This window comes from Jaculus jaculus, chromosome 5 (genome assembly GCF_020740685.1).
Source record: "Jaculus jaculus isolate mJacJac1 chromosome 5, mJacJac1.mat.Y.cur, whole genome shotgun sequence".
NCBI lineage: Eukaryota > Metazoa > Chordata > Mammalia > Rodentia > Dipodidae > Jaculus > Jaculus jaculus.
Window position 1 is genome coordinate 5,220,728 of NC_059106.1, and position 25,326 is coordinate 5,246,053.

At 46.5% G+C, this 25,326-nt stretch overlaps 1 protein-coding gene across 1 annotated transcript in view; it reads right to left on the reverse strand.

The window, feature by feature from the left end:
- The window catches only part of LOC123460583 (coiled-coil domain-containing protein 7-like), a 135,085-nt gene that overhangs the window by 49,943 nt on the left and 59,816 nt on the right, over nucleotides 1-25,326 (reverse strand). Inside the window, exons 11-12 of the mRNA XM_045148613.1 lie at nucleotides 14,830-14,931; nucleotides 14,152-14,720 (exon numbers count right to left, since the gene is read on the reverse strand). Coding sequence (XP_045004548.1) covers nucleotides 14,152-14,720; nucleotides 14,830-14,931 — 671 coding nt within the window. The remainder of the gene's footprint in view (nucleotides 1-14,151; nucleotides 14,721-14,829; nucleotides 14,932-25,326) is intronic.

Below are 25,326 nucleotides of genomic sequence, written 5' to 3' on the forward strand. Positions count from 1 at the left end.
TAGGTACAGTGGCAGAAAAACTAAGATAAATTTCTATTTATTTATTTATCTGGTTTCTTCGAGGTAGGGTCTTGTTCTAGCCCAGGCTGGCCTCAAACTCACAGTGATGCTCCTACCTCTGCCTCTCCAGTGCTGGGGTCGAAGGTGTGCACCACCGTGCCTGGCTGTTACTTTCTATTCCAGATCAGATAGTTGGAACAGGTAACTATGGGTGGCCAATCACATCCAAAGTCTTTCTGCATGTGAAAGCTTCTCTCACTGAAACCATTAAGGGGGCTGCAAATGTGTCCCAGCCTTATACAGGGTGGGAGTCTTGCTCTGAAGAAGCCACAGCACCCATGACTCTGCTAAGTTTCTTACAGTCACAGCAGTGTAAACAGACCCCAGTGCACTGCAACGGACACCATACGTGACCTCACTGCCAAAAAGCAAAGACGCCACATGTTTCCTAAAACAATTTCTCAACAGTTAAGAACCTTTTTGTGAGTGCAGTGAGCACTGGCAACCAGGAAGAGGGATGGTGGCAAGCACTTTATCCACTCTGGTCTTTCTGTAGATATATATTATAAACATATGTAACAGACATCTCATTTAGAATGAAAAAGTAAGCGTCTCTGATGAGCGGGAAGGCAATGAGGAAAGCATTTTAGGATAGGCTGAGTTAAACACCCAGAATACAAATGTTGATGCTATTTTATCTTTTCTTTATTTTCAATTCTAAAAACTTTATATGCTAGGGAGATGGCTTGTAGACTAAGTGCTTATGGCTCAAGTGTGGCCTGCTGAATATGGATTCCCCAGAACCCACGTGAAGTTGGGCTCATCAGTGTAAGTGTCTGTCTCTTCTGAAGCAGGGAATCTCATGAGTGAATGTTAATACCCTGGATGTGAAGATATAACACAGTCACATTATTACAACAATGAAGAATGTGTGAGGTTTAAAAGAAAATGTTATTTTTTTTTCAGTTAAATGCAGAGCACATCTTTGATAATTAAGAAATAGCATTTTAAGCCGGGCGTGGTGGTGCACGCCTTTAATCCTAGCATTCAGGAGGCAGAGGTAGGAGGATCACTGTGAGTTTGAGGCCACCCTGAGACTACATAGTGAATTCCAGGTCAGCATGAGCCACAGTGAGACCCTACCTCGAAAAACCAAAAAAAAAAAAAAAAAAAAAAGAAAGAAAAAAAAGAAAAAGAAAAAAAAAAGAAATAACATTAAAAAAATTTATTTTTTTTTTTATGGTGGTAAGAGAAGACAGAGATAGATTGAGCAAGCTGGGACCTCTTGCTGCGGCAAATGAACTCCAGACACATGTGCCACATTGTGTATCTGGTTTTATGTGGGTGCTGAAGAAATGAACCCTGACCACCAAGCTTTGCAAGCAAGTTGCCTTTAACAGCTATTCCATCTCCCCAGCCCCAAGAAACAGCATTTTAACACATTTTGTTGGTGTATATTTTTTGTACAATGTATGAGTTTCATAGCGACTTTCTGGTTCAAGTGTACGCTGTGCTTACCACATCCAGTCCCCATTATCCGGTCGGTCACCTACCTCCCTGTCTTCTTCCTTCTCTCACCAGAGTAGAGACGAAATTGTTAGCTAAGAAAATAACTTATATCTTCTTTTAATCACAGCTTTTGTCCAGTCTTACACTTTCGCCAATTCACAGCACAGAAAATAACAAGAAAACTGTAGAACTCTAGGTCATTATGAATCATCAGAAAATAACAAGAAAACTGTAGAACTCTAGGTCATTATGAATCATCAGTGCTGCTGAACATTGTTCTACGTTCACTGAGGCATTTGCAGGAATCTGATGGACTACTTGCTAAGTGTATTCGTTCTAATAGAATGATATCTATCTAATTTTCTATGTTTAGTAAATACCAGGTATACGTGATCGTAGGAGGGTGCTCATTGGGATTTTGTCCATGGAATAATAGTTATTTTTTTTTTGAGGCAAGCCCAACAGATTGGACTGGAATATATATATATATGAGAGAAAGAAAGAGGGACAAAGAGGGAGAGAGAATTGATGTGTCAGGGCCTCCAGCCACTGTAACCCAACTCCAGAAGTGTGTGCCACCTGGTGTGCATGTGCCTCCTTGTGTGCTGCCATTACCTGTGCATCTGGCTTAGGTGGGACCTGAAGAGTTGGACATGACTCCTTAGACGTGGTAACCACTAAGCCCTCTCTCAAGCCCCTCTAGTGTAATTTTTTTTCTTTTTGTAGTGTTTTTTAAAAATAATTTTTGTTTTTTATTATTTATTTATTTATTTGAGAGCAACAGAGAGAGAAAGAGGCAGAGAAAGAGAGAGAGAGAATGGGCGCACCGGGGCCTCCAGCCACTGCAAACGTGCGCCCCCTTGTGCATCTGGCTAGCGTGGGTCCTGGGGAATGGAGCCTCAAACTGGGGTCTTTAGGCTTCACAGGCAAGAGCTTAACTGCTAAGCCATCTCTCCAGGCCATTATTGTTATTTTTAATGTCACAGATTTAATTAAACTCTAAAGAAGAGGAATAAATGAGGAAGTATTGAATTTGAAAATTTTTCTTACCCATGAGAGTCTTTGAAAGTGACTTCATTTCACTCTTTAATAAATGTTTTCCAAAAGCACTTTTCAAGTCTTCTAGATCAGTCTCTGTACAAAGAGATTTTAAAACACCTTGTAAGGTAATTCTTTTGCAGAAACGTGAGGGTGTGTGTGTGTGTGTGTGTGTGTGTGTGTGTGTATAACATCAACTTAATTATACTCAATTAATAATGAGTGTCTGGAGTGCCACATCACTGACTATCAGAACTGAAGGAACAAACAAACCTGTCTAGTTTCTTAGCATATACTCATGCTCATGTCCCCTTATTTACTTCCGTTCAAACATTGCAAGTTAGGATCTGCAAATGAGAGAGAACCTGGGATTTTTATTTTTATGAAACTGGGTCACCTCACCTATTCATACACTTTCTAGAGTCCACATATGAGCATAAACATATTTATCTTCCTGAATTTGAATTATTTTCCTTGAAATGACAATCCCCAAGTTTGACCCATTTTCCTGCAAATGACAGAATTTACATTTTCTTTATGCTGGAATAAAAACTCCATTGGTTATTCAATACAGTGTTTCCTTTATCCATTCATCTGTGGATGGACATCCAGGCTGATCCAATATCTTGGCTGTGGTCAATAGTGCTGCGGTAACTAGGAATGTGCACTTGGACGTAGATTCTCCTGAGGGAGAGAAGGTATCAGTGGTCTCCCCAGTGGCCGACCTTGCATACTACAATGCCGACCTTCCACGAATGATGTGCCTACTACTGATGCAATCGTGGCATGACTGTTTTGGGGGTGACCAACCATTCTCTCATTGGATAGGAAGCCTGCGGCACAAGAGGAATGCATTCCTGATACTGCAAACCAGGTGAAAAGTCCCTGTCCGGGGGCCTTAAGGAAACCCAGTACTGTTTTGCTACACAGATGTGTTGTCAAAGCTGCCTTCGAACATTATGTCTGTAGCTACAGGTTAGTGTTGCTCCAGCCTCATTCAGGTAAGTTAGTATTTGTGTGTGTGGTGGTCAACAGTTAATGCAGACTTGTAACTGGGCAAAACACTGAAAATAAGCAGCTGCTGAGTGCTCAGCCTCATGTGTCATCTCCTCTGTGGTGGTTTGGATGTGAAATTACCCTCCCCTAGGCTCATGTGTCTGCATGCTTCACCCCCAGCTGATGCTAGAATATGGAATGTGCTGAAACGTTATAAGGTGTAGCCTTGCTGGGAGGAGCAAGTCCCTGGAAAGCAGACTTTAAGGTCATAGCCCAGCCCAGCTTGCTGTTCTCTGCCTCTCTTTTCCTTCCTTCCCCTTTTTTTGTTTTTTTAATTTTTATTTGTTTATTAGAGAGAGTGAGAAAGAGGGAAGGAGGAAGAGAGAATGGGCATGCCATGGCCTCCAGCCATTGCAAATGAACTACAGATGCATGTGCCACCATATGTATCTGGCTTACATGGGTCCTGGGGAATTGAATCCAGGTTCTTTGGGTTTGCAGGCAAGCACCTTAACCCTTAAGTCATCTTTCCAGCCCTGCTTCCCCCCCCTTTTTTTTTTTTGGTTTTCCAAGATGGGGTCTTTCTCCAGCTCAGGCTGACCTGGAATCAGGGTGGCCTCAAACTCATGGCAATTCTCCTCCTATTTCTGCCTCCCAAGAGCTAGGATTAAAGGTCTGTGCCACCAAGCCTGACTTCCTGCTTCTTCCTTCTTGATGTGACAATGTGATGCTGGCTTTCTTTCTGTTTCTGCTAAGCACTCGCCACCGTGGTGGACTCTGCCCTCTGGAACAGTAAACCATATGAAACCCATCTTTTCCCCAAAAGCTGTTTCTGATAAGGCATTTTGCCCAGAAATGAGAAAGTAACACCTTCTAAGGCCTAGAAAACATAATGGAAGAGGAGATGAGAAGAATGTACAAGTCAGAGTTGGGGGAGGAGTGTGTTGTCTTCTGGATATGGTGTGGCCTTTGCACTCATGGTCTCACAGCAGCTGTGGCTATTACCACAAGACCTGCACATGATGGGGCCAGTCAACATCACACCACGGAATAGGGAAGGCTCATGTGTCCCACCCCTCTCTGAGGACCAAATGGCATTTAATGGCTTCTGGAGAAGGGAGAGCCATTGTTTCTCATGGTAAGTGCTGGAAAAATGACAGGGTTCAATGGGAGATGAGTAAGAGGGTAAATGAGGTCCACATAACCAACACGCAATATATACATGTAAAATGTCAATAAACAAAGAAAATTTAAAAATATATGTATACATATGTGTGTTCATGTGTGCAGTCATGCTCGTGTGTCAAGATCAAAGGAAAATCTCGGGTCTGTTTCTCAGGACCAATGTCTGCTTTGGTTGAGACATGTTCTCTCTTTGGTCTGAGCTTACCAACTAGGCTGGACAGACTGGCCAGTGAGCCCCGGGGAGCTTCCTGCCTCTGCTTCCTTAGTTCTGGGATTGCAAGGGTGCACCATCATGCCTGTATTTTACATGGGTGCTGGGGAATTGAACTCAGGTTCTCGTGCTTACAAGGCAACCACTTTCCAAGCTATCTCCTCAGCCCTATTTAATTCTATTTTATGATTATCTGTGTATGTTCAATATCTCATCTAGAACATAATCTGTTTTCCTGATTTCATTGAATTGTCTATCTATATTCTCTTATATGAATTCAGTTGTCTTCGATGTTATTTGGGATTCGACTACTTCATGGTGGGGGTGGGGCTTTTAAATATCATAAGTATAAAACTGGAGTTAAAAACCAAATTTAAAATACTGAATATCTTTATTTCCTCATATACTCAAGTTCCATTCTGGCATCCTCTCATTTTAATTAGAAGTACTTCCTTTATCACTATTAAAGGGCAGGTCTGCTGATAATTTAAAGAATGCCAGGTTTCATCCCTCTCAGGCTGGCTTTTCACTACCACACTGCAACATTTCCACAAAACTTTCTATTTTGAGGGACAAGCTTGGAAATTTCTAGCTTTCCATTTCACTGAAGTTTGCTGACTGGTATCAAGGTAATGGTTTGACAACCACCAAAATCCCCAGGTTATTTTTATTGGAAAATATCTCATCACTTGGCCACACTAGCTCTAGCTCTGCACATGTTCAGAATTCTTTTATCTTTGGCAAACTTTTCCATGACTAGAAATTTCCCACTTTAAGGGCAAGCTGACTGTAAGATCATCATAATTCCTAAATTTGTTATTGTATCTTCTTACACAAATTATGGCTTAAGTAGTGGTAAATATGCTCTCACAGAACTAATCATGGCACATCTAGCTTACATCACAAAGATGTGCAGTGAGCAGAAAAGCCCAGACTGTTTCATGAGCAGGTAAAAACAAATTCACCAAGCATTTCATAGTTAATGTTTGATGGAATAGAGAACACATAATTTAAAAAATAGAGGGGGTTGAAGAGATGGCTCAGAGGTTAAAGGTGTTAGCTTGCAAAGTGTGATGACCCAAGTTCAGTTCCCCAGGACTCACTTAAAGCCAGATGCACAAAGTGGCACATGCATCTGGAGTTTGTCTGCAGTGGTAGGAGGCCCTAATGTGCCCATACTCTCTCTGTCTCTGTTTCTCTTACACACACACACACACACACACACACACCTTTCTTCTGTCACACACATAAAGAAAATATAGTTTTTGAAAAGATATGTTAGCGTGTGGATTGATCAGGGCGTATCTCCTGTTGGAATTCCTTACTTTTATTTTTTATTTAAAAAACATATGAGAAATATACAACTGAAGAGTTCACGTCTGGAGTAGTGTTCTGTAAGCAGTCAAACATCTGTACTCACCAACCACTCTGTTCAAGTCCAAGTGAAAGATTATGTCAGTAATTGATGGATTCTGTGGCACAAGATCTTCTGGTATATCCAGGACCTCTGAGACTGCATGTTCACCTGTGGTCATAACAGATTTCCAGATCATTTTATTTGAAACCTACACTTTGAGGTAAAATTAGACTATATAAGATGAATTACAGGCGTTATAATCACTTGACCTCAGTTGCTTTCCAATTGAATGTACTACTAAACTGAATGTAAGTGTCAATTTTTTAAAGCTTACACAATAGCATCTGTGTAAGACAGTTACTATACTGGCACTTTTCAGAGAGTACAACATTTACTCCGCACGAGGATTGCAACAAACCCCCTTAAGAGATGAGTGAAGTAGAAACATTGTAAAAGTCACACAGTTATTATTAAATGCAGAGGCATGGGATGGATTGGTTCCATACCATTCCAGAATCTATTCTCCAGGTCATAACTCAAGTGTGCCCTGGCCTGAGCGTGAAATGGTGTGAAGGGCGCAGGAGGAGTGGTGAGTAGCTGTACCGTATATAGGAAGCTTTTGCTCCTACTCACTGTTACAAATACAGGAATAGAGGTTCCAAAGACTTAAGATTTAAATATAAATTAGAAATATTGATGTTGACAAAATAATTTTAACATTTAAAAACACTTGCAGGCACCTTTAAGGTTCAGACATGTTTGAAATAAAGTTCAATCATCAGGACTCATCTTCAGCAGATAATTATTTCTGCTATATGGGTGGGTGTTAGAGCCAAGCACTGGGCAATTCCTCTGGGAACCATCACATTTACCAACCGGTGCATCTCTCTATCATCCAGAATACAAACAAACAAACAAAAAGCAAAAGCAATCATGGTGAGTCCTGTCCAGATGTCTATCCCTCAACACATCACTTTGGAGTTTAACTCTAGGTTTTCCTTGGCAGCTTCACACCTATCTCAAGTGTCTTCTTCATGCACTTCAATGTACCCAGAGTCACGGTCTCTCAGTAAGCTTGAATATCCATGTTCCTAATGTAATTATCTGTGTGTATGAGTGTGCATGTGCACATATGCAATCCCCAAGGTTAGCCCTAGGTTCACCCTCTTCCTCTTGATGACTCAGGGTCTCTCATTGGTCTTGAGGTCCCTGGCTAAGCTATACTAGCAGGCAAATGAGTGCCAGGATTTGCCTATATCCACCTCCCCAGTGAAGGGATTACAAGTGTGTGTTACCATAACTGGCATTTGATGTGGGTAATGAGTTTTGAAATCATGCATTTTATTGACTGAGTCACCTCCCCAGCCCTAAAACACATTTTTAAATCATTACATATTTTGCAACTATTATTTTAAGATGTAGTCATCCATATGCCACATACTTGTGAATCTTTGAGACTGGCTTTTTTCGCTTGCTTGGCTTTTATTATCAAGTGCAAATTGTAGATCTTCAAGAGTAAAAGTTTCATCCACATTTTGATCTACCCAAAATGAAAAAAAATTAATAAATGAAGTATAGAACACTATTGAAACTTATCTATTGTGGCCTAATCATAAGATGACTACAATATCTGAAAGTTTGAGAAATATTAGCCCAACATTGTCAAGGAAGATGAGAAAAATTATCTTAATAAATGTTAAATTTACAGAGTCCATGTTATTTTTGTTAAAACCTCTAAATAGTTAGAATGAAATGTTTTATACTATACATTTATTCCCTGAAGATAGAATTCATGGTGCATATGAATGAAATGTTATACATGTAAAAATGTTAGAAAACAAAGGAAGGATGGAGCAATGGCTTAGCAGTTAAGATGCTTGCCTGCAAAGACTTAAGGACCCAGGCTCAACCCCCCAAAGCCCACGTAAGTCAGACAAAGAAGGTGATACACGCACACAGGGTGGCACATGTGTCTGGAATTCTACTGCAGTGTCTAGAGGCCCTGGTGTGCCAATTTTCTCTCTTTCTCTCTGACATATACACACACACTCTCTCATAAAAATAAAATTAAATTAAAAACAAAGGAAAATAAGAGCCAAAAAGCAAAAACAAATGAATAATGAATGTCTAAAAAGATTAAAATTCATTTCTATCTCAATCTAACTCCTACCCCTGTGATTTCTAATGAAGCAGTAGAAGCCATTCTTTTTAAAATTATCAACAAAACTAAAAGTGAAGTCATTTATTATTTCTTACAATTACCTACTTCTCATAAAGTTAGTAGTATGAGAAGTAATATGTTGAAATAGAATGATGATGGATATTTTGACACCACTTACATGACTAAACACGCTTGTCAGTATAGATTATCACATAGATGCTTGATTATAACATTAAAATGTATTTAAAATAATATCAATGGATCAGAGGGATGGGGCATTTTCAGTATCACTAATACCTATGGGTAGATTTCTTAAATCAGAGTTTTCACATAGTAATCTCCAAAATTATTAACCATGAATTATATAGTATATGTATACCTGAAACACAGAAATCTATTTCCTCACATTCTTCCCAACTGATGTGTACTTTTGCTGTCCTATAAGTGATTTGGATGGGAAATCTGTGTCGGACTGTGAAGCAGACACTGCAAGGGCCTCATTGATGATGGGGCCTCTGCTCCTCCCAGGTTTGGAAGAAGGAGAGACCATGGGGTCAAAGTGCTCTGCTAAGGAGAGCAGAAAAGTTGGCAATATTATATCTCCAAACTCCTGGCCCCCACCACCTCCACTGACTAGGCAAACAACGACCCTGCCGAGTACATGAATATGTACGGAGAGCTGAACCGGAGGCAGATTCAGAGGAGCAACGTGGCCTTGGTAGGATGAGAGTTCTCTGTGGCAAAGGTGAACACACCCCACTCCACCCAGCAAAACTTCTGTTGCTGACGTCCACCCATGGGAAGCATGAGCATCCTCCAGCACACCAGAGAGAAGCCACTGTCTGGTACTGTGGGAATCCCTGCCGAGGACTTGGAGAGCCCTAGAGGGCTGAGTCTTGTGCAGGAGTATCCCAGCAGGGACGACATTCTGGTCTAACTTGTCTTGAACTACACGGCAACTAGCAGCCTGCTTAACAACCTGAAAAGGGTCACTCTGATGGGAGCGGGGAGAAGCCACACCAGTGATGACAAGGAAGAAATATTAGCTCATTACATGATGACTCTTTTTTTATTTCATATTGTTATTTTTTTAATTTTCACTTTTTAATCACTTTGTCTTACCTTTTATCTTCATGAACAGGTTGTGATGACTACTTCTGCACTCAGTATATCATGTTGCATGTATCTAACTCTTATACTTTCTCTGTCATTTCTACTTCATTCCTATGCCTTCCCTTTCACCATTATGTCCTCCTCTTTCTACTCCTTATTTTTTAATACCCTTAGCAATAAAAATCTTTAAACTACATTTATCCTAACAGGAGTCTGGCTCCTCTGATCTTGATTGTTCAGGTATATTTAAAATACCCATAACTGTGGGCTAACTCCACAATGCATGACCCATAGACCTCAACAAGGAGGTGCTGGGGGAGGGGGTAGGACATGGACGAGCCTAACAATGGTACCAACTTGATTGTATTCACTGAGTACAAAGATAATTAACAAAATAAGTAATTAAAAAATAAAGTACACAGGTGCTCTTTACTGCACTTAATACCAGATTTATTATCATATTATTTGGGAAACTGAGGCAGGAGGATATCAAGTTTAAGGTCTGCCTGGGCTTCAGTGTAAGTTCAAGACCAAACTGGTAACTTAGTGAAACCCTGTTAAAAGCAAAATATCATTGGGGATATAAAGTTTATTGGTAAAACACTTGCCCAGCATGAACAAGGACTTGGGAGTACAAATCAGTACAGCCAATAAGTCAGTAAAAGGAATAAAAAAAAAAAAATCAGCTCCAAAGGTAAACACATCAGAATAACATCAGACCTTACAGCAGCACCCTAAAAGCCAGGATGATATATTCCAATCTATAAAAAGTAAATGTACCAGTCAAAAGTGCTACATCCAGCAAGTTACGTTTTGAAATTGATGGAATAGTAAGGACATGTCAAGAACAAGACAAAGTATGGTCACTCTGTCTACCAGGTCAGCAGTCCAGAAGACACTAACAGGAACTGTAAACACAGAGGAAGACGGGTCTCAAACACAAGAACACGGGAGATAAACCCTGTGAGAGGAGTAACTCATCATCAACAACAAAACAAGGCAGGTATCTATCATGTTTAACACGGTGAGTAAACAAACTCCTGCTAATAACTTGGGAGACAAAAAAAAAAAAAAGCAACCTACAGAATTAGCAGACATTTCTCAGTAGCCATCTCCAATGGCAATGGTATCAAGTCAACAATAATTACATGAAGACTAGCCAACTGGGTAAAAAAAAATCTTTCTGTTGTCTCCCTGATAAAAATATATAAAAATTCTCAGTAAAATATTTGCAAAACCAAATTCAACTACACATCAAAAATATCATTCACTGTGATCACGTTGGCTTCATTCCAGGGATGCAAGGATGGTTCTGCATATACACATCAATCAATGCAATATATCATGTAAACAGACATAAGGATGCCCACTAGAGCCAAATACAGAGTCTTCAGGCTCTCCTCTTGCTTTTCTGGACATCACAGCAGAGTAAGGAACCAGATGATTCCTTTTTTTTTTTTTTTTTTTTTTTTTTTAACGAGAAAGAGAGAATTGGTGCACCAACGCCTCTAGCCACTGTAATTGAGCTCCAGGTGTGTGTGCCACCTAGTGCACATGTGCGACCTTGTACTTGCATCACCTTGTGCATCTGGCTTATGTAGGATCTGGAGAGTCAAACATGGGTATTTAGGCTTCACAGACAAGTGCCTTAACTGCTAAACCATCACTCCAGCCCAGATAATTCCCATTTGAAAGCCACCTCTAGTTACATGTCTTAGAGAGTCACCTCACACCACTCTCCTCATCTCCTGATGTTGGTAATAATAGTACTTTCTTCTTAGGGCTTATTTTGTCAATTATGTATTACCTATTTTATTTTTTATTTGTTTTTTATGTTTTATTTATTTATTTGAGAAAGAGAGAGAATGGGAGCACTATGGTCTTCAGCCATTGCAAATGAACTCCAGATTCCTGTAGCACCTTGAGCAGCTGGCTTTATGTGGGTCCTGGGAAATCAAACCTGAGTCCTCTGACTTTGCAGGCAAGTGCCTTAAGCACTAATCAATCTCTCCAGCCCCATTACTTGTATATAGTAAATGATCAATAAATAACAAAATAATTTCTGTTGTTATTCTTCTTCTTAAGATCTCATTAAAGGTTTAGGTGCAAAACAAAAGTAATTAGTTATCTATTTGTAACCACATTTCAAACTTGTTCTTTTACTATGCATAATTATAGGACTTAAGACTATTTGATAATACTATAAATACCAGATCTTCTCCTGACAATTTTCTGTTTCTTAATATGAGGATGATATTCTGATGTTGAAGTTTCTGGCAAAAGAGTGTCATCAGTCATGGACTCTGTCTTCTCTTCTGTAAAACATATGTGTGACATTCACTTAAGGGAGACACACATGTACTCCAAAAACAAGGGGCATACAGTGACATTGCTTTCTGCATTTCATTAAGGTAGTGAATAACTGTTACTTAGGATCTCACCACTTATTTTAAAAATCAGCACACTAGAGCAAGTGAGCAGACAAGACACAAGCTGGAATCCCTCTCTTTTATGTGATTCACATACATCAGGAAAAATTGTATAATACCAAATATGGGAGGTTCAGGAGAGAGACAAAGGTGAATTAAAAAGTGGTCACTCTTAAAGAAAAAGTCTGAATACTGAAATGCTACAGAGTCTTATAGGCATAGATGCTCAATGTTATTTATTTCAGATAGATGATAGATAGATAGATAGATAGATAGATAGATAGATAGATAGATAGATAGATAGACAGACAGACAGACACACACACACACAGACAGACAGATAGGTAGATAGATATCTCCACTCTTTCACTAATGATTCTGGGAGCTGAGCTCTTCCTGAATCTGTTTCTATCTTGTGGCCATTTTGAGTTAGACTGCTTGTCCTTGTGAAAGTCTATTTTACATAAGGTTTTATTTGGCGCTGTATTGCTAGCATCTGAAGGGGAGACCCTGCCAACAACAGTAAAGGGAAAGGCTTCCCGTGGGCTGAGGCTGTACAGCTAGGGACTCATGACACAGAGACTAGGAATGGTCTGAGATTTAGACCCACATTGATTCGTGGACAGGAGACAATGGAATTAGACAGGAAGTCAAAGGCTTGGGAAAGGCAGCTTTGGGAAGTTTTGTTCATGACTTCCAAAACAGGTCAAGAATGTGTCAAGGTATGCACATTACTCCTTGCAGCCTCATATGGAATCTGATGCTAGTTCTTGACCTAGGTGATGGATATACTAGTTTATTTTATTTCCAGAGAGAGAGAGAGACAGACAAAGAGAGAGAGAGAGAGAGAGAGAGAGAGAGGGAAATAGAGAAAGAAAGAGGGAATGGGTACACCAGGGCCTCTAGCCACTGCAAACAAACTCCAGATGCATGTACCACCATGTGCATCTGGCTTACGCGCATTCTGCAGAATTGAACCTGGGTCCTCAGGCTTCACAGGCAAGCACCTTAACCACTAAGTCACCTCTCCTACCCGATACACTAGTTTTAGTTTCACAAATCAATATCTTATGAATGCCCATGTTATATTTCACAATAGTAGTTGTTCAATTTTCTTATGGTATACATATTAAAGAAAAGAGTTTAAAAGTTAAAAAAGAATGTTTGAAAAATGGGGGGAAAATGACAAAATCTGCCAATGCAGGAGAGTGGAAAAATGTTTTAAGAAATGGGAACTTATTTTTACTTGTGCATATGCAGAAGCAGTCTTGTTGCATTCCAGGTATTAAATACCTTTAGCTAATAAATATTATAACTAATATTCATTATTATAAACAATTCTACACATAAAAGTGTTCTTCTTTCATTATATTCATAATGTTTGGATTCTGGCAATAAAGATGGCAGCATGTAAATAATGATAAAAAAGTAGAGAGAGCAGAAAGAGCAAAAGTAACATGACATATAGAAAAACATGTGACCAGCCAAGAAAAGAAGACATTACACTTAATCATATCCATAATTTCATTGTATTTGGTGATGGGTACAAGTTAAAACATAAATACCAGACTAAATACAAACACACATTCCAAGTGTCTTCTAAAAGAAACAATAAAATTTCTAAACAGGAAAAGTAAAGCAACAAGATGGAAAAAATGTTAAGATGCAAAAACCAACCAGTAAAAAGTGGACTGAGCCATGTTAATAGCAGACAAGGCAGTCATTAAGGAAAATAAATAGTAGGACCTTATGCTATGACCTGAAGAATATGAATTTGATATTTCATGCAAATAAGTATTATAGCATCTTTCAACACATTTATGAGTGAAATAGTAAGGGTGTATCTGGCTTGACATGGGGACTGGGGAATTGAACCCATGTGGGCAGGCTTTACAAGCAAGCACCTTTAACCACTGATCAATCTCCCCAGCCCTATTATAGCATCTTAAGATATAAAACAGAACCAGGCAGCACAACAAGAATAAATAGCAGAAAATCCAGAAAGTGGGAGGCTGACAAAAGTTATTAGTGAGGATCCAGAAGTGTGGTGCAAATAGGCTAAAGGCCTGTTCATGAACCCAAAACACAGTTTACCTGAATTTGGTAAAAATAAATGAAAGGAAGCATAATTACTTACCATAGATAATCTCACCTCCAAAAATTCCAAACTTCTCAGAAGTTCCATGTATCTTAAGAGCTCCAAGTCTATCAGGAGTTCGAAGTATCTCAGGAGCTCCATGTAGATAAGGACTTCCACGTACTTCAGAAGCTCCATGTACATAAGGACTTCCACGTACCTCAGGAGTTCCACGTATAGAAGGACTTCCTCGTACCTCAGGAACTCCACGTAAAGAAGGACTTCCTCGTACCTCAAGAACTCCACGTATAGAAGGACTTCCATGTACCTCAAGAGCTCCACGTATAGAAGGACTTCCACGTACCTCAGGAGCTCCACGTACCCCAGGAGCTCCGTGTATATCAGTAGTTCCATGTATATCAAGAGCTCCACGTATAGAAGGACTTCCACGTACCTCAGGAGCTCCACGTATATCAGGAGTTCCGTGTATATCAAGAGCTCCACGTATATAAGGACTTCCACGTACCTCAGGAGCTCCACGTATATCAGGAGTTCCGTGTATATCAAGAGCTTCATGCATATCAGGAGTTCCACGTACCTCAGGAGCTCCATGCATATCAGGACTTCCATGTATATCAAGAGGTCTATGCATATCAGGAGTTCCATGTACCTCAGGAGCTCCATGCATATCAGGACTTCCATGTATATCAAGAGGTCCATGCATATCAGGAGTTCCACTTATCTCAAGTGCACCAAGTATTTCCACTTGAGACTGGCTTCCCTTTAAAAGAAGTTTCTCCTCAGGCTTCAGATTTTCAAGTGGTATGCCCTTTTCCTGGATTTCAGAAGAAATTGCTAAATAGGAGAAAAGTTATGTATCAGGGAAGTTCTGGACACTGAAACTCTCCACCCACACAGGAGTGAAATGAGAAAACCCCAAAAGTAGTTTGCAAAACATATGCACAGTCATTGTTACTTAGCAATTGCCTTCTCTGCAAGCAAACAACAGCTAGAAGCCAGTGACTGCAGTTATCCTAGTGTGTCTACACTACCAACCAATCTACAGAACACAGCTCACTGGGAATTCATGAATCAAAGTAAAGGACCTTTTGATAGGTCTAATTAAAGAGAATTTAAAGGCATTTATAATGATTTTACTTACTAGCCTGTCTTGCCTCTCCAGAAGTTGTTTCTTTCTCTGCCTGCTCTTGTGTTTCTGACACAGAATCTTGATGCAAACGTGTAAAATAAGGTTCTTTGTTACAAAATGAACTACACTTTTGATATACTAAGTATAAAAGGAAATGACTATGAAATCTCTAGATTTCAAAGTCATACCAAGTATACGGCAGTAGTTATCCTTTTTTACATAATGTCATGGGTTATCATAATGCCTTATCTCAATAACAAAGCAATGAGGAGAGTCTCATGAGTGGCTACTGTGGAAGCTGGAGAGATGAGTGGCGTGTGAGGCTGTGGGTGAATATGGACGTGACATGGCCCAGTCACAGCACATGAGGAAGACAGCATGTGGTTCTTCCAGAACAGTGTGCTGGTCAGAGCTCACACATACCATTGCTTCAGTGTCTTCTACAAGGATATTAGTGCTGTCTGGCATCTCTGTCTGAGTGGGTCCCTGGACAACATAATGATGTAGCCCAGCCTATAACTGCTCAGGTGGCTCTCTTCTTCCTGGATGTCTCTGACTGGCATTTCTCTTTCACAGGCAGATGTGACTGAGCCTTGCCTGTAGATGGGAGCTGTAGCAGACAGCTTCAGGTTCGCTGAGATGAACTTTCAGACCAGGCACAGTAATGCAGGAAGGGATTTATTGAAGCTTACAGATCCAGGGGAAGTTCCATAATGGCAGAAGAAGCTGGCCTGCCTTCACAGGACCAAGCAGAGAGAGAGTACTTGCTCAAAAGCCAAAAGCCACAGTACACTTTAGGAACTCCTGCAAGGCACACTTTGCATATCTTTAGATTGAAATTGGAAACCCACCACCACACCTTAAGATCACCCAGTGACATTGCCTCCAGCCAGGTAGCCAGTAGATGCAAACTACAAACAATAAAGAACTGAATATATTGGGGGCCATCTATTCTATTCAAACCACCACATACCACCCCTGGCCCCCAATACATTTATAATCATCACGCACTGTAAATTGTACACAGTTCAATTTTAAAGGTCTCCACAGTCTTGACCAATTTAAGTTATTAAGAACTGTAAAATCAAACAAGTTAAACACTTCTAACATATAAAGGCACAGAATAAACATTTTCAACTGGTATAAGGCATAGCAAGAACATACTAAAACAATGCAAACTCAACCAGCATCAAACAAACACCAAATTCTGCAGTTCAAGTCCAAGACTAACAACCTCCAGATTTTCCAATTCCACCCCTCCAGCTGGGCAGAGTAGCAGGGGAACACTTCCATCCCAGGCCGACATGCACTCCATGGCAGCCCTTGCACAGTCCTGGTATATCCAAAACTTCTTGAGGTCTTCATGCAAACCATGGTCCATCGTCCAAAGGCTCTTTCAGCCTATCAGGGCATCAGGCTCTACCTCATGCTGCATCTCAGCAGCAGCTCCTTAAATCTCTCATTCCAATATCTTTAGCCAAGCACATCAGTCCATTACAAATTTAAACTTGATCAAACTCTAGGCCTGGGAAGCAGGATGCAGTCAGCCCTAATGCAAGTAGCCCAGTACCAACAAAGTCCTCTGCAGTCTTTCCTTCCCCTTAGAAAGCTCATAAGTCAAGCCTCAAAGTTCAATGCTTTCTGCACTTAGCATTCTCAGACTCTCATCAGAATAGTCTATAAAACTTGGCTTACCACTCCAGAAGACATCTTCAGTTGCAAGCATCAAGTACTCGCCTATTCCTCCAAAACAAAGGTTCCAAAAGATCAACATCCACATGGTCAGGTTCATCTCACCCCACGCCTGGTACCAAGTTCTGTAGCAGACAGCTTCAGGTTCACTGAGATGAACTTTCAGACCAGGCACAGTTATGGAGGAAGGGATTTATTGAAGCTTACATATCCAAGGGAAGTTCAATAATGGCAGAAGAAGCTGGCCTGCCTTCACAGGACCAAGCGGAGAGAGACAGAGAGAGAGAGAGAGAGAGAGAGAGAGAAACACAAGTCAAAAAACCAAAAGCCACACACCACAGCTCTTCAGAAACTCCTGCTAGGCAAACGTTGCATGTATTTAGATTGAAATCAGAAACCCATCATCACACCTTAAGAGCCACCAAATGTCATTGCCTCCAGCCACTTAGCCAGCAGATGCAAACTACAAACATTAAAGAACTGAATATATTGGGGCCACCTATTCTACTCAAAAAACCACAGGAGTCCACAGTGGGAAAGCAGCACTGCCTGCAGAGGGGAGCCTACAGTAGGAAACAGCACTGCCTGCAGATGGGAGCCTACCACGGGAAACAGCACGGCCTGCAGATGGGAGCCTACCACGGGAAACAGCACTGCCTGCAGATGGGAGCCTACCGCGGGAAACAGCACTGCCTGTACATGGGAGCCTACCGAGGGAAACTGCACTGCCTGCAGATGAGAGCCTACTGAAGGAAACAGCACTGCCTGCAGATGGGAGCCGACCACGGGAAACAGCACTGCCAGCAGATGGGAGCCGACCACGGGAAACAGCACTGCCTGTACATGGGAGCCTACCGCGGGAAACAGCACTGCCTGCACATGGGAGCCTACCGCGGGAAACTGCACTGCCTGCAGATGGGAGCCTACCGCGGGAAACAGCACTGCCTGTACATGGGAGCCTACCGCGGGAAACAGCACTGCCTGTACATGGGAGCCTACCGAGGGAAACTGCACTGCTTGCAGATGGGAGCCTACTGCAGGAAACAGCACTGCCTGCGGATGGGAGCCGACCACGGGAAACAGCACTGCCTGCGGATGGGAGCCTACCACGGGAAACAGCACTGCCTGCAGATGGGAGCCTACCGCGGGAAACAGCACTGCCTGTACATGGGAGCCTACCGCGGGAAACAGCACTGCCTGCAGATGGGAGCCTACCGCGGGAAACAGCACTGCCTGCAGATGGGAGCCTACCGCGGGAAACAGCACTGCATGTACATGGGAGCCTACCACGGGAAACAGCACTGTCTGTAGATGGGAGCCTACCACGGGAAATAGCACTGCCTGCAGATGGGAGCCTACCACGGGAAACAGCACTGCCTGCAGATGGGAGCCTACCACGGGAAACAGCACTGCCTGTACATGGGAGCCTACCGAGGGAAACTGCACTGCCTGCAGATGGGAGCCTACCGCGGGAAACAGCACTGCCTGACATGGGAGCCTACCGCGGGAAACTGCACTGCCTGCAGATGGGAGCCTACCGCGGGAAACAGCACTGCCTGTACATGGGAGCCTACAGCGGGAAACAGCATTGCCTGTACATGGGAGCCTACCGAGGGAAACTGCACTGCCTGCAGATGGGAGCCTACTGCAGGAAACAGCACTGCCTGCAGATGGGAGCCGACCACGGGAAACAGCACTGCCTGGAGATGGGAGCCAACCACGGGAAACAGCACTGCCTGTACATGGGAGCCTACCGCGGGAAACAGCACTGCCTGTACATGGGAGCCTACCGAGGGAAACTGCACTGCCTGCAGATGGGAGCCTACCGCGGGAAACAGCACTGCCTGTACATGGGAGCCTACCGCGGGAAACAGCACTGCCTGTACATGGGAGCCTACCGAGGGAAACTGCACTGCCTGCAGATGGGAGCCTACTGCAGGAAACAGCACACCCTGCAGATGGGAGCCGACCACGGGAAACAGCACTGCCTGCAGATGGGAGCCTACCACGGGAAACAGCACTGCCTGTACATGGGAGCCTACCGCGGGAAACAGCACTGCCTGTACATGGGAGCCTACCGCGAAAAACAGCACTGTTTGTACATGGGAGCCTACCACGGGAAACAGCACTGCCTGCAGATGGGAGCCTACCGCGGGAAACAGCACTGCGTGTACATGGGAGCCTACCGCGGGAAACACCACTGCCTGCAGATGGGAGCCTACCGCGAGAAACAGCACTGTCTGTAGAAGGGAGCCTACCATGGGAAACAGCACTGCCTGTACATGGGAGCCTACCGCGGGAAACAGCACTGCCTGCAGATGGGAGCCTACCGCGGGAAACAGCACTGTCTGTAGAAGGGAGACTACCATGGCAAACAGCACTGCCTGTACATGGGAGCCTACCGCGGGAAAGCAGTACTGCCTGTACATGGGAGCCTACCATGGGAAACAGCCCTGCCTGTACATGGGAGCTTACCACGGGAAACAGCTCTGCCTGTACATGGGAGCCTACCGCTTGAAACAGCCCTGCCTGCAGATGGGAGCCTACCACGGGAAACAGCTCTGCGTGCAGATGGGAGCCTACCGAGGGAAGCAGCACCGCCTGCAGATGGGAGCCTAACACGGGAAACAGCACTGCCTGCAGATGGGAGCCTAACACGGGAAACAGCACTGCCTACAGATGGGAGCCTACCGCGGGAAAGCAGCACGGCCTGTACATGGGAGCCTACAACGTGAACAGCACTGCCTGTACATGGGAGTCTAAGGCGGGAAAGCAGCACTGCCTGCAGATGGGAGCCTACCGCGGGAAACAGCACTGTCTGTACATGGGAGCCTACCGCGGGAAACAGCACTGTCTGTAGGTGGGAGCCTACCACGGGAAACAGCTCTGCCTGTACATGGGAGCCTACCACTTAAAACAGCACTGCCTGCAGATGGGAGCCTAACACGGGAAACAGCTCTGCGTGCAGATGGGAGCCTACCACAGGAAACAGCACTGCCTGTAGATGGGAGCCTACCGCGGGAAACAGCACTGTCTGTAGGTGGGAGCCTACCACGGGAAACAGCTCTGCCTGCACATGGGAGCCTACCGCTGGAAACAGCCCTGCCTGCAGATGGGAGCCTACCATGGGAAACAGCTCTGCCTGCAAATGGGAGCCTACCACGGGAAACAGCACTGTCTGTAGCTGGGAGCCTACCGCGGGAAACAGCACTGTCTGTAGAAGGGAGCCTACCGCGGGAAAGAGCACTGCCTGCAGATGGGAGCCTACCGCGGGAAGCAGCTCTGCCTGCAGATGGGAGCCTACCGCGGGAAACAGCACTGCCTGTACATGGGAGCCTACCGCGGGAAACAGCACTGCCTGTACATGGGAGCCTACCACGGGAAACAGCACTGCCTGCAGATGGGAGCCTACCGCGGGAAACAGCATTGTCTGTACATGGGAGCCTACCACGGGAAACAGGACTGCCTGCAGATGGGAGCCTACCGCGGGAAACAGCACTGCCTGCAGATGGGAGCCTACCGTGGGAAACAGCACTGCCTGCAGACGGGAGCCTACCGCGGGAAACTGCACTGCCTGCAGATGGGAGCCTACCACGGGAAACAGCACTGCCTGTACATGGGAGCCTACCGCGAGAAACAGCACTGCCTGTAGATGGGAGCCTACCGCGGGAAACAGCACTGCCTGCAGATGGGAGCCTACCGCAGGAAAGCCGCACTGCCTGCAGATGGGAGCCTACCGCAGGAAACAGCACTGCCTGTACATGGGAGCCTACCGCGGGAAAAAGCACTGCCAGCAGATGGGAGCGTACCACGGGAAACAGCACTGCCTGCAGATGGGAGCGTACCGTGGGAAACAGCCCTGCCTGCAGACGGGAGCCTACCGCGGGAAACAGCACTGTCTGTACATGGGAGCCTACCCCGGGAAACAGCACTGTCGGGAGATGGGAGCCTACCACGGGAAACAGCACTGTCTGGAGATGGGAGCCTACCACGGGAAACAGCACTATCTGTAGATGTGAGCCTACCGCGGGAAACAGCACTGCCTGTAGATGTGAGCCTACCGCGGGAAACAGCACTGTCTGTAGATGGGAGCCTACCGCGGAAAACAGCACTGTCTGGAGATGGGAGCCTACCACGGGAAACAGCACTGTCTGTAGCTGGTAGCCTACCGTGGGAAACAGCACTGTCTGGAGATGGGAGCCTACCGCGGGAAACAGCACTGCCTGCAGATGGGAGCCTACCAGGGGAAACAGCACTGCCTTCAGATGGGAGCCTACCGCGGGAAACAGCACTGCCTGCAGATGGGAGCCTACCGCGGGAAACAGCACTGTCTGTAGAAGGTAGCCTACCGCGGGAAACAGCACTGTCTGTAGATGGGAGCCTACCGCGGGAAACAGCACTGTCTGTAGATGGGAGCCTACCGCGGGAAACAGCACTGTCTGTAGATGGGAGCCTACCGCGGGAAACAGCACTGTCTGTAGAAGGGAGCCTACCGCGGGAAAGAGCACTGCCTGCAGTTGGGAGCCTACCGCGGGAAGCAGCTCTGCCTGCAGATGGGAGCCTACCGCGGGAAACAGCACTGCCTGTACATGGGAGCCTACCGCGGGAAACAGCACTGCCTGTACATGGGAGCCTACCACGGGAAACAGCACTGCCTGCAGATGGGAGCCTACCGCAGGAAACAGCACTGCCTGCAGATGGGAGCCTACCGCAGGAAACAGCATTGTCTGTACATGGGAGCCTATCAGGGAAACAGGACTGCCTGCAGATGGGAGCCTACCGTGGGAAACAGCACGGTCTGTAGATGTGAGCCTACCGCGGGAAACAGCACTGCCTGCAGATGGGAGCCTACCGTGGGAAACAGCACTGCCTGCAGATGGGAGCCTACCGCGGGAAACAGCACTGTCTGTAGAAGGGAGACTACCATGGCAAACAGCACTGCCTGTACATGGGAGCCTACCGTGGGAAAGCAGTACTGCCTGTACATGGGAGCCTACCATGGGAAACAGCCCTGCCTGTACATGGGAGCTTACCACGGGAAACAGCTCTGCCTGTACATGGGAGCCTACCGCTTGAAACAGCCCTGCCTGCAGATGGGAGCCTACCACGGGAAACAGCTCTGCGTGCAGATGGGAGCCTACCGAGGGAAGCAGCACCGCCTGCAGATGGGAGCCTAACACGGGAAACAGCACTGCCTGCAGATGGGAGCCTAACACGGGAAACAGCACTGCCTACAGATGGGAGCCTACCGCGGGAAAGCAGCACGGCCTGTACATGGGAGCCTACAACGTGAACAGCACTGCCTGTACATGGGAGTCTAAGGCGGGAAAGCAGCACTGCCTGCAGATGGGAGCCTACCGCGGGAAACAGCACTGTCTGTACATGGGAGCCTACCGCGGGAAACAGCACTGTCTGTAGGTGGGAGCCTACCACGGGAAACAGCTCTGCCTGTACATGGGAGCCTACCACTTAAAACAGCACTGCCTGCAGATGGGAGCCTAACACGGGAAACAGCTCTGCGTGCAGATGGGAGCCTACCACAGGAAACAGCACTGCCTGTAGATGGGAGCCTACCGCGGGAAACAGCACTGTCTGTAGGTGGGAGCCTACCACGGGAAACAGCTCTGCCTGCACATGGGAGCCTACCGCTGGAAACAGCCCTGCCTGCAGATGGGAGCCTACCATGGGAAACAGCTCTGCCTGCAAATGGGAGCCTACCACGGGAAACAGCACTGTCTGTAGCTGGGAGCCTACCGCGGGAAACAGCACTGTCTGTAGAAGGGAGCCTACCGCGGGAAAGAGCACTGCCTGCAGATGGGAGCCTACCGCGGGAAGCAGCTCTGCCTGCAGATGGGAGCCTACCGCGGGAAACAGCACTGCCTGTACATGGGAGCCTACCGCGGGAAACAGCACTGCCTGTACATGGGAGCCTACCACGGGAAACAGCACTGCCTGCAGATGGGAGCCTACCGCGGGAAACAGCATTGTCTGTACATGGGAGCCTACCACGGGAAACAGGACTGCCTGCAGATGGGAGCCTACCGCGGGAAACAGCACTGCCTGCAGATGGGAGCCTACCGTGGGAAACAGCACTGCCTGCAGACGGGAGCCTACCGCGGGAAACTGCACTGCCTGCAGATGGGAGCCTACCACGGGAAACAGCACTGCCTGTACATGGGAGCCTACCGCGAGAAACAGCACTGCCTGTAGATGGGAGCCTACCGCGGGAAACAGCACTGCCTGCAGATGGGAGCCTACCGCAGGAAAGCCGCACTGCCTGCAGATGGGAGCCTACCGCAGGAAACAGCACTGCCTGTACATGGGAGCCTACCGCGGGAAAAAGCACTGCCAGCAGATGGGAGCGTACCACGGGAAACAGCACTGCCTGCAGATGGGAGCGTACCGTGGGAAACAGCCCTGCCTGCAGACGGGAGCCTACCGCGGGAAACAGCACTGTCTGTACATGGGAGCCTACCCCGGGAAACAGCACTGTCGGGAGATGGGAGCCTACCACGGGAAACAGCACTGTCTGGAGATGGGAGCCTACCACGGGAAACAGCACTATCTGTAGATGTGAGCCTACCGCGGGAAACAGCACTGCCTGTAGATGTGAGCCTACCGCGGGAAACAGCACTGTCTGTAGATGGGAGCCTACCGCGGAAAACAGCACTGTCTGGAGATGGGAGCCTACCACGGGAAACAGCACTGTCTGTAGCTGGTAGCCTACCGTGGGAAACAGCACTGTCTGGAGATGGGAGCCTACCGCGGGAAACAGCACTGCCTGCAGATGGGAGCCTACCAGGGGAAACAGCACTGCCTTCAGATGGGAGCCTACCGCGGGAAACAGCACTGCCTGCAGATGGGAGCCTACCGCGGGAAACAGCACTGTCTGTAGAAGGGAGCCTACCGCGGGAAACAGCACTGTCTGTAGATGGGAGCCTACCGCGGGAAACAGCACTGTCTGTAGATGGGAGCCTACCGCGGGAAACAGCACTGTCTGTAGATGGGAGCCTACCGCGGGAAACAGCACTGTCTGTAGAAGGGAGCCTACCGCGGGAAACAGCACTGCCTGCAGATGGGAGCCTACCGCGGGAAGCAGCTCTGCCTGCAGATGGGAGCCTACCGCGGGAAACAGCACTGCCTGTACATGGGAGCCTACCGCGGGAAACAGCACTGCCTGTACATGGGAGCCTACCACGGGAAACAGCACTGCCTGCAGATGGGAGCCTACCGCAGGAAACAGCACTGCCTGCAGATGGGAGCCTACCGCAGGAAACAGCATTGTCTGTACATGGGAGCCTATCAGGGAAACAGGACTGCCTGCAGATGGGAGCCTACCGTGGGAAACAGCACGGTCTGTAGATGTGAGCCTACCGCGGGAAACAGCACTGCCTGCAGATGGGAGCCTACCGTGGGAAACAGCACTGCCTGCAGATGGGAGCCTACCGCGGGAAACTGCACTGCCTGCAGATGGGAGCCTACCGCGGGAAACTGCACTGCCTGCAGATGGGAGCCTACTGCGGGAAACAGCACTTCCTGCACATGGGAGCCTACCGCGCGAAACACCACTGCCTGCAGATGGGAGCCTACCGCGGGAAACAGCACTGTCTGTAGATGGGAGCCTACCGCGGGAAACTGCACTGCCTGCAGATGGGAGCCTACTGCGGGAAACTGCACTGCCTGTACATGGGAGCCTACCGCGGGAAACAGCACTGCCTGCAGATGGGAGCCTACCGTGGGAAACAGCACTGCCTGTTGATGGGAGCCTACCGCGGGAAACAGCACTGTCTGCAGATGGGAGCCTACCGCGGGAAACAGAACTACCTGCAGATGGGAGCCTACCGTGGGAAACAGCACTGCCTGTACATGGGAGCCTACCGCGGGAAACAGCACAGCCTGCAGATGGGAGCCTACCGCGGAAAAGCAGCACTGTCTGTAGATGGGAGCCTACCACGGGAAACAGCACTGCCTGTAGATGGGAGCCTACCGCGGAAAAGCAGCACTGTCTGTAGATGGGAGCCTACCGCGGGAAGCAGCACTGCCTGCAGATGGGAGCCTACCATGGGAAACAGCCCTGCCTGCAGATGGGAGCCTACCGCGGGAAACAGCTCTGCCTGAAGATGGGAGCCTACCGCGGAAAAGCAGCACTGTCTGTAGATGGGAGCCTACCGCGGGAAGCAGCACTGCCTGCAGATGGGAGCCTACCATGGGAAACAGCCCTGCCTGCAGATGGGAGCCTACCGCGGGAAACAGCTCTGCCTGAAGATGGGAGCCTACCGCGGGAAACAGCACTGTCTGTAGAAGGGAGCCTACCATGGGAAACAGCACTGCCTGCAGATGGGAGCCTACTGCGGGAAACAGCACTGCCTGTACATGGGAGCCTACCGCGGGAAACAGCACTGCCTGTA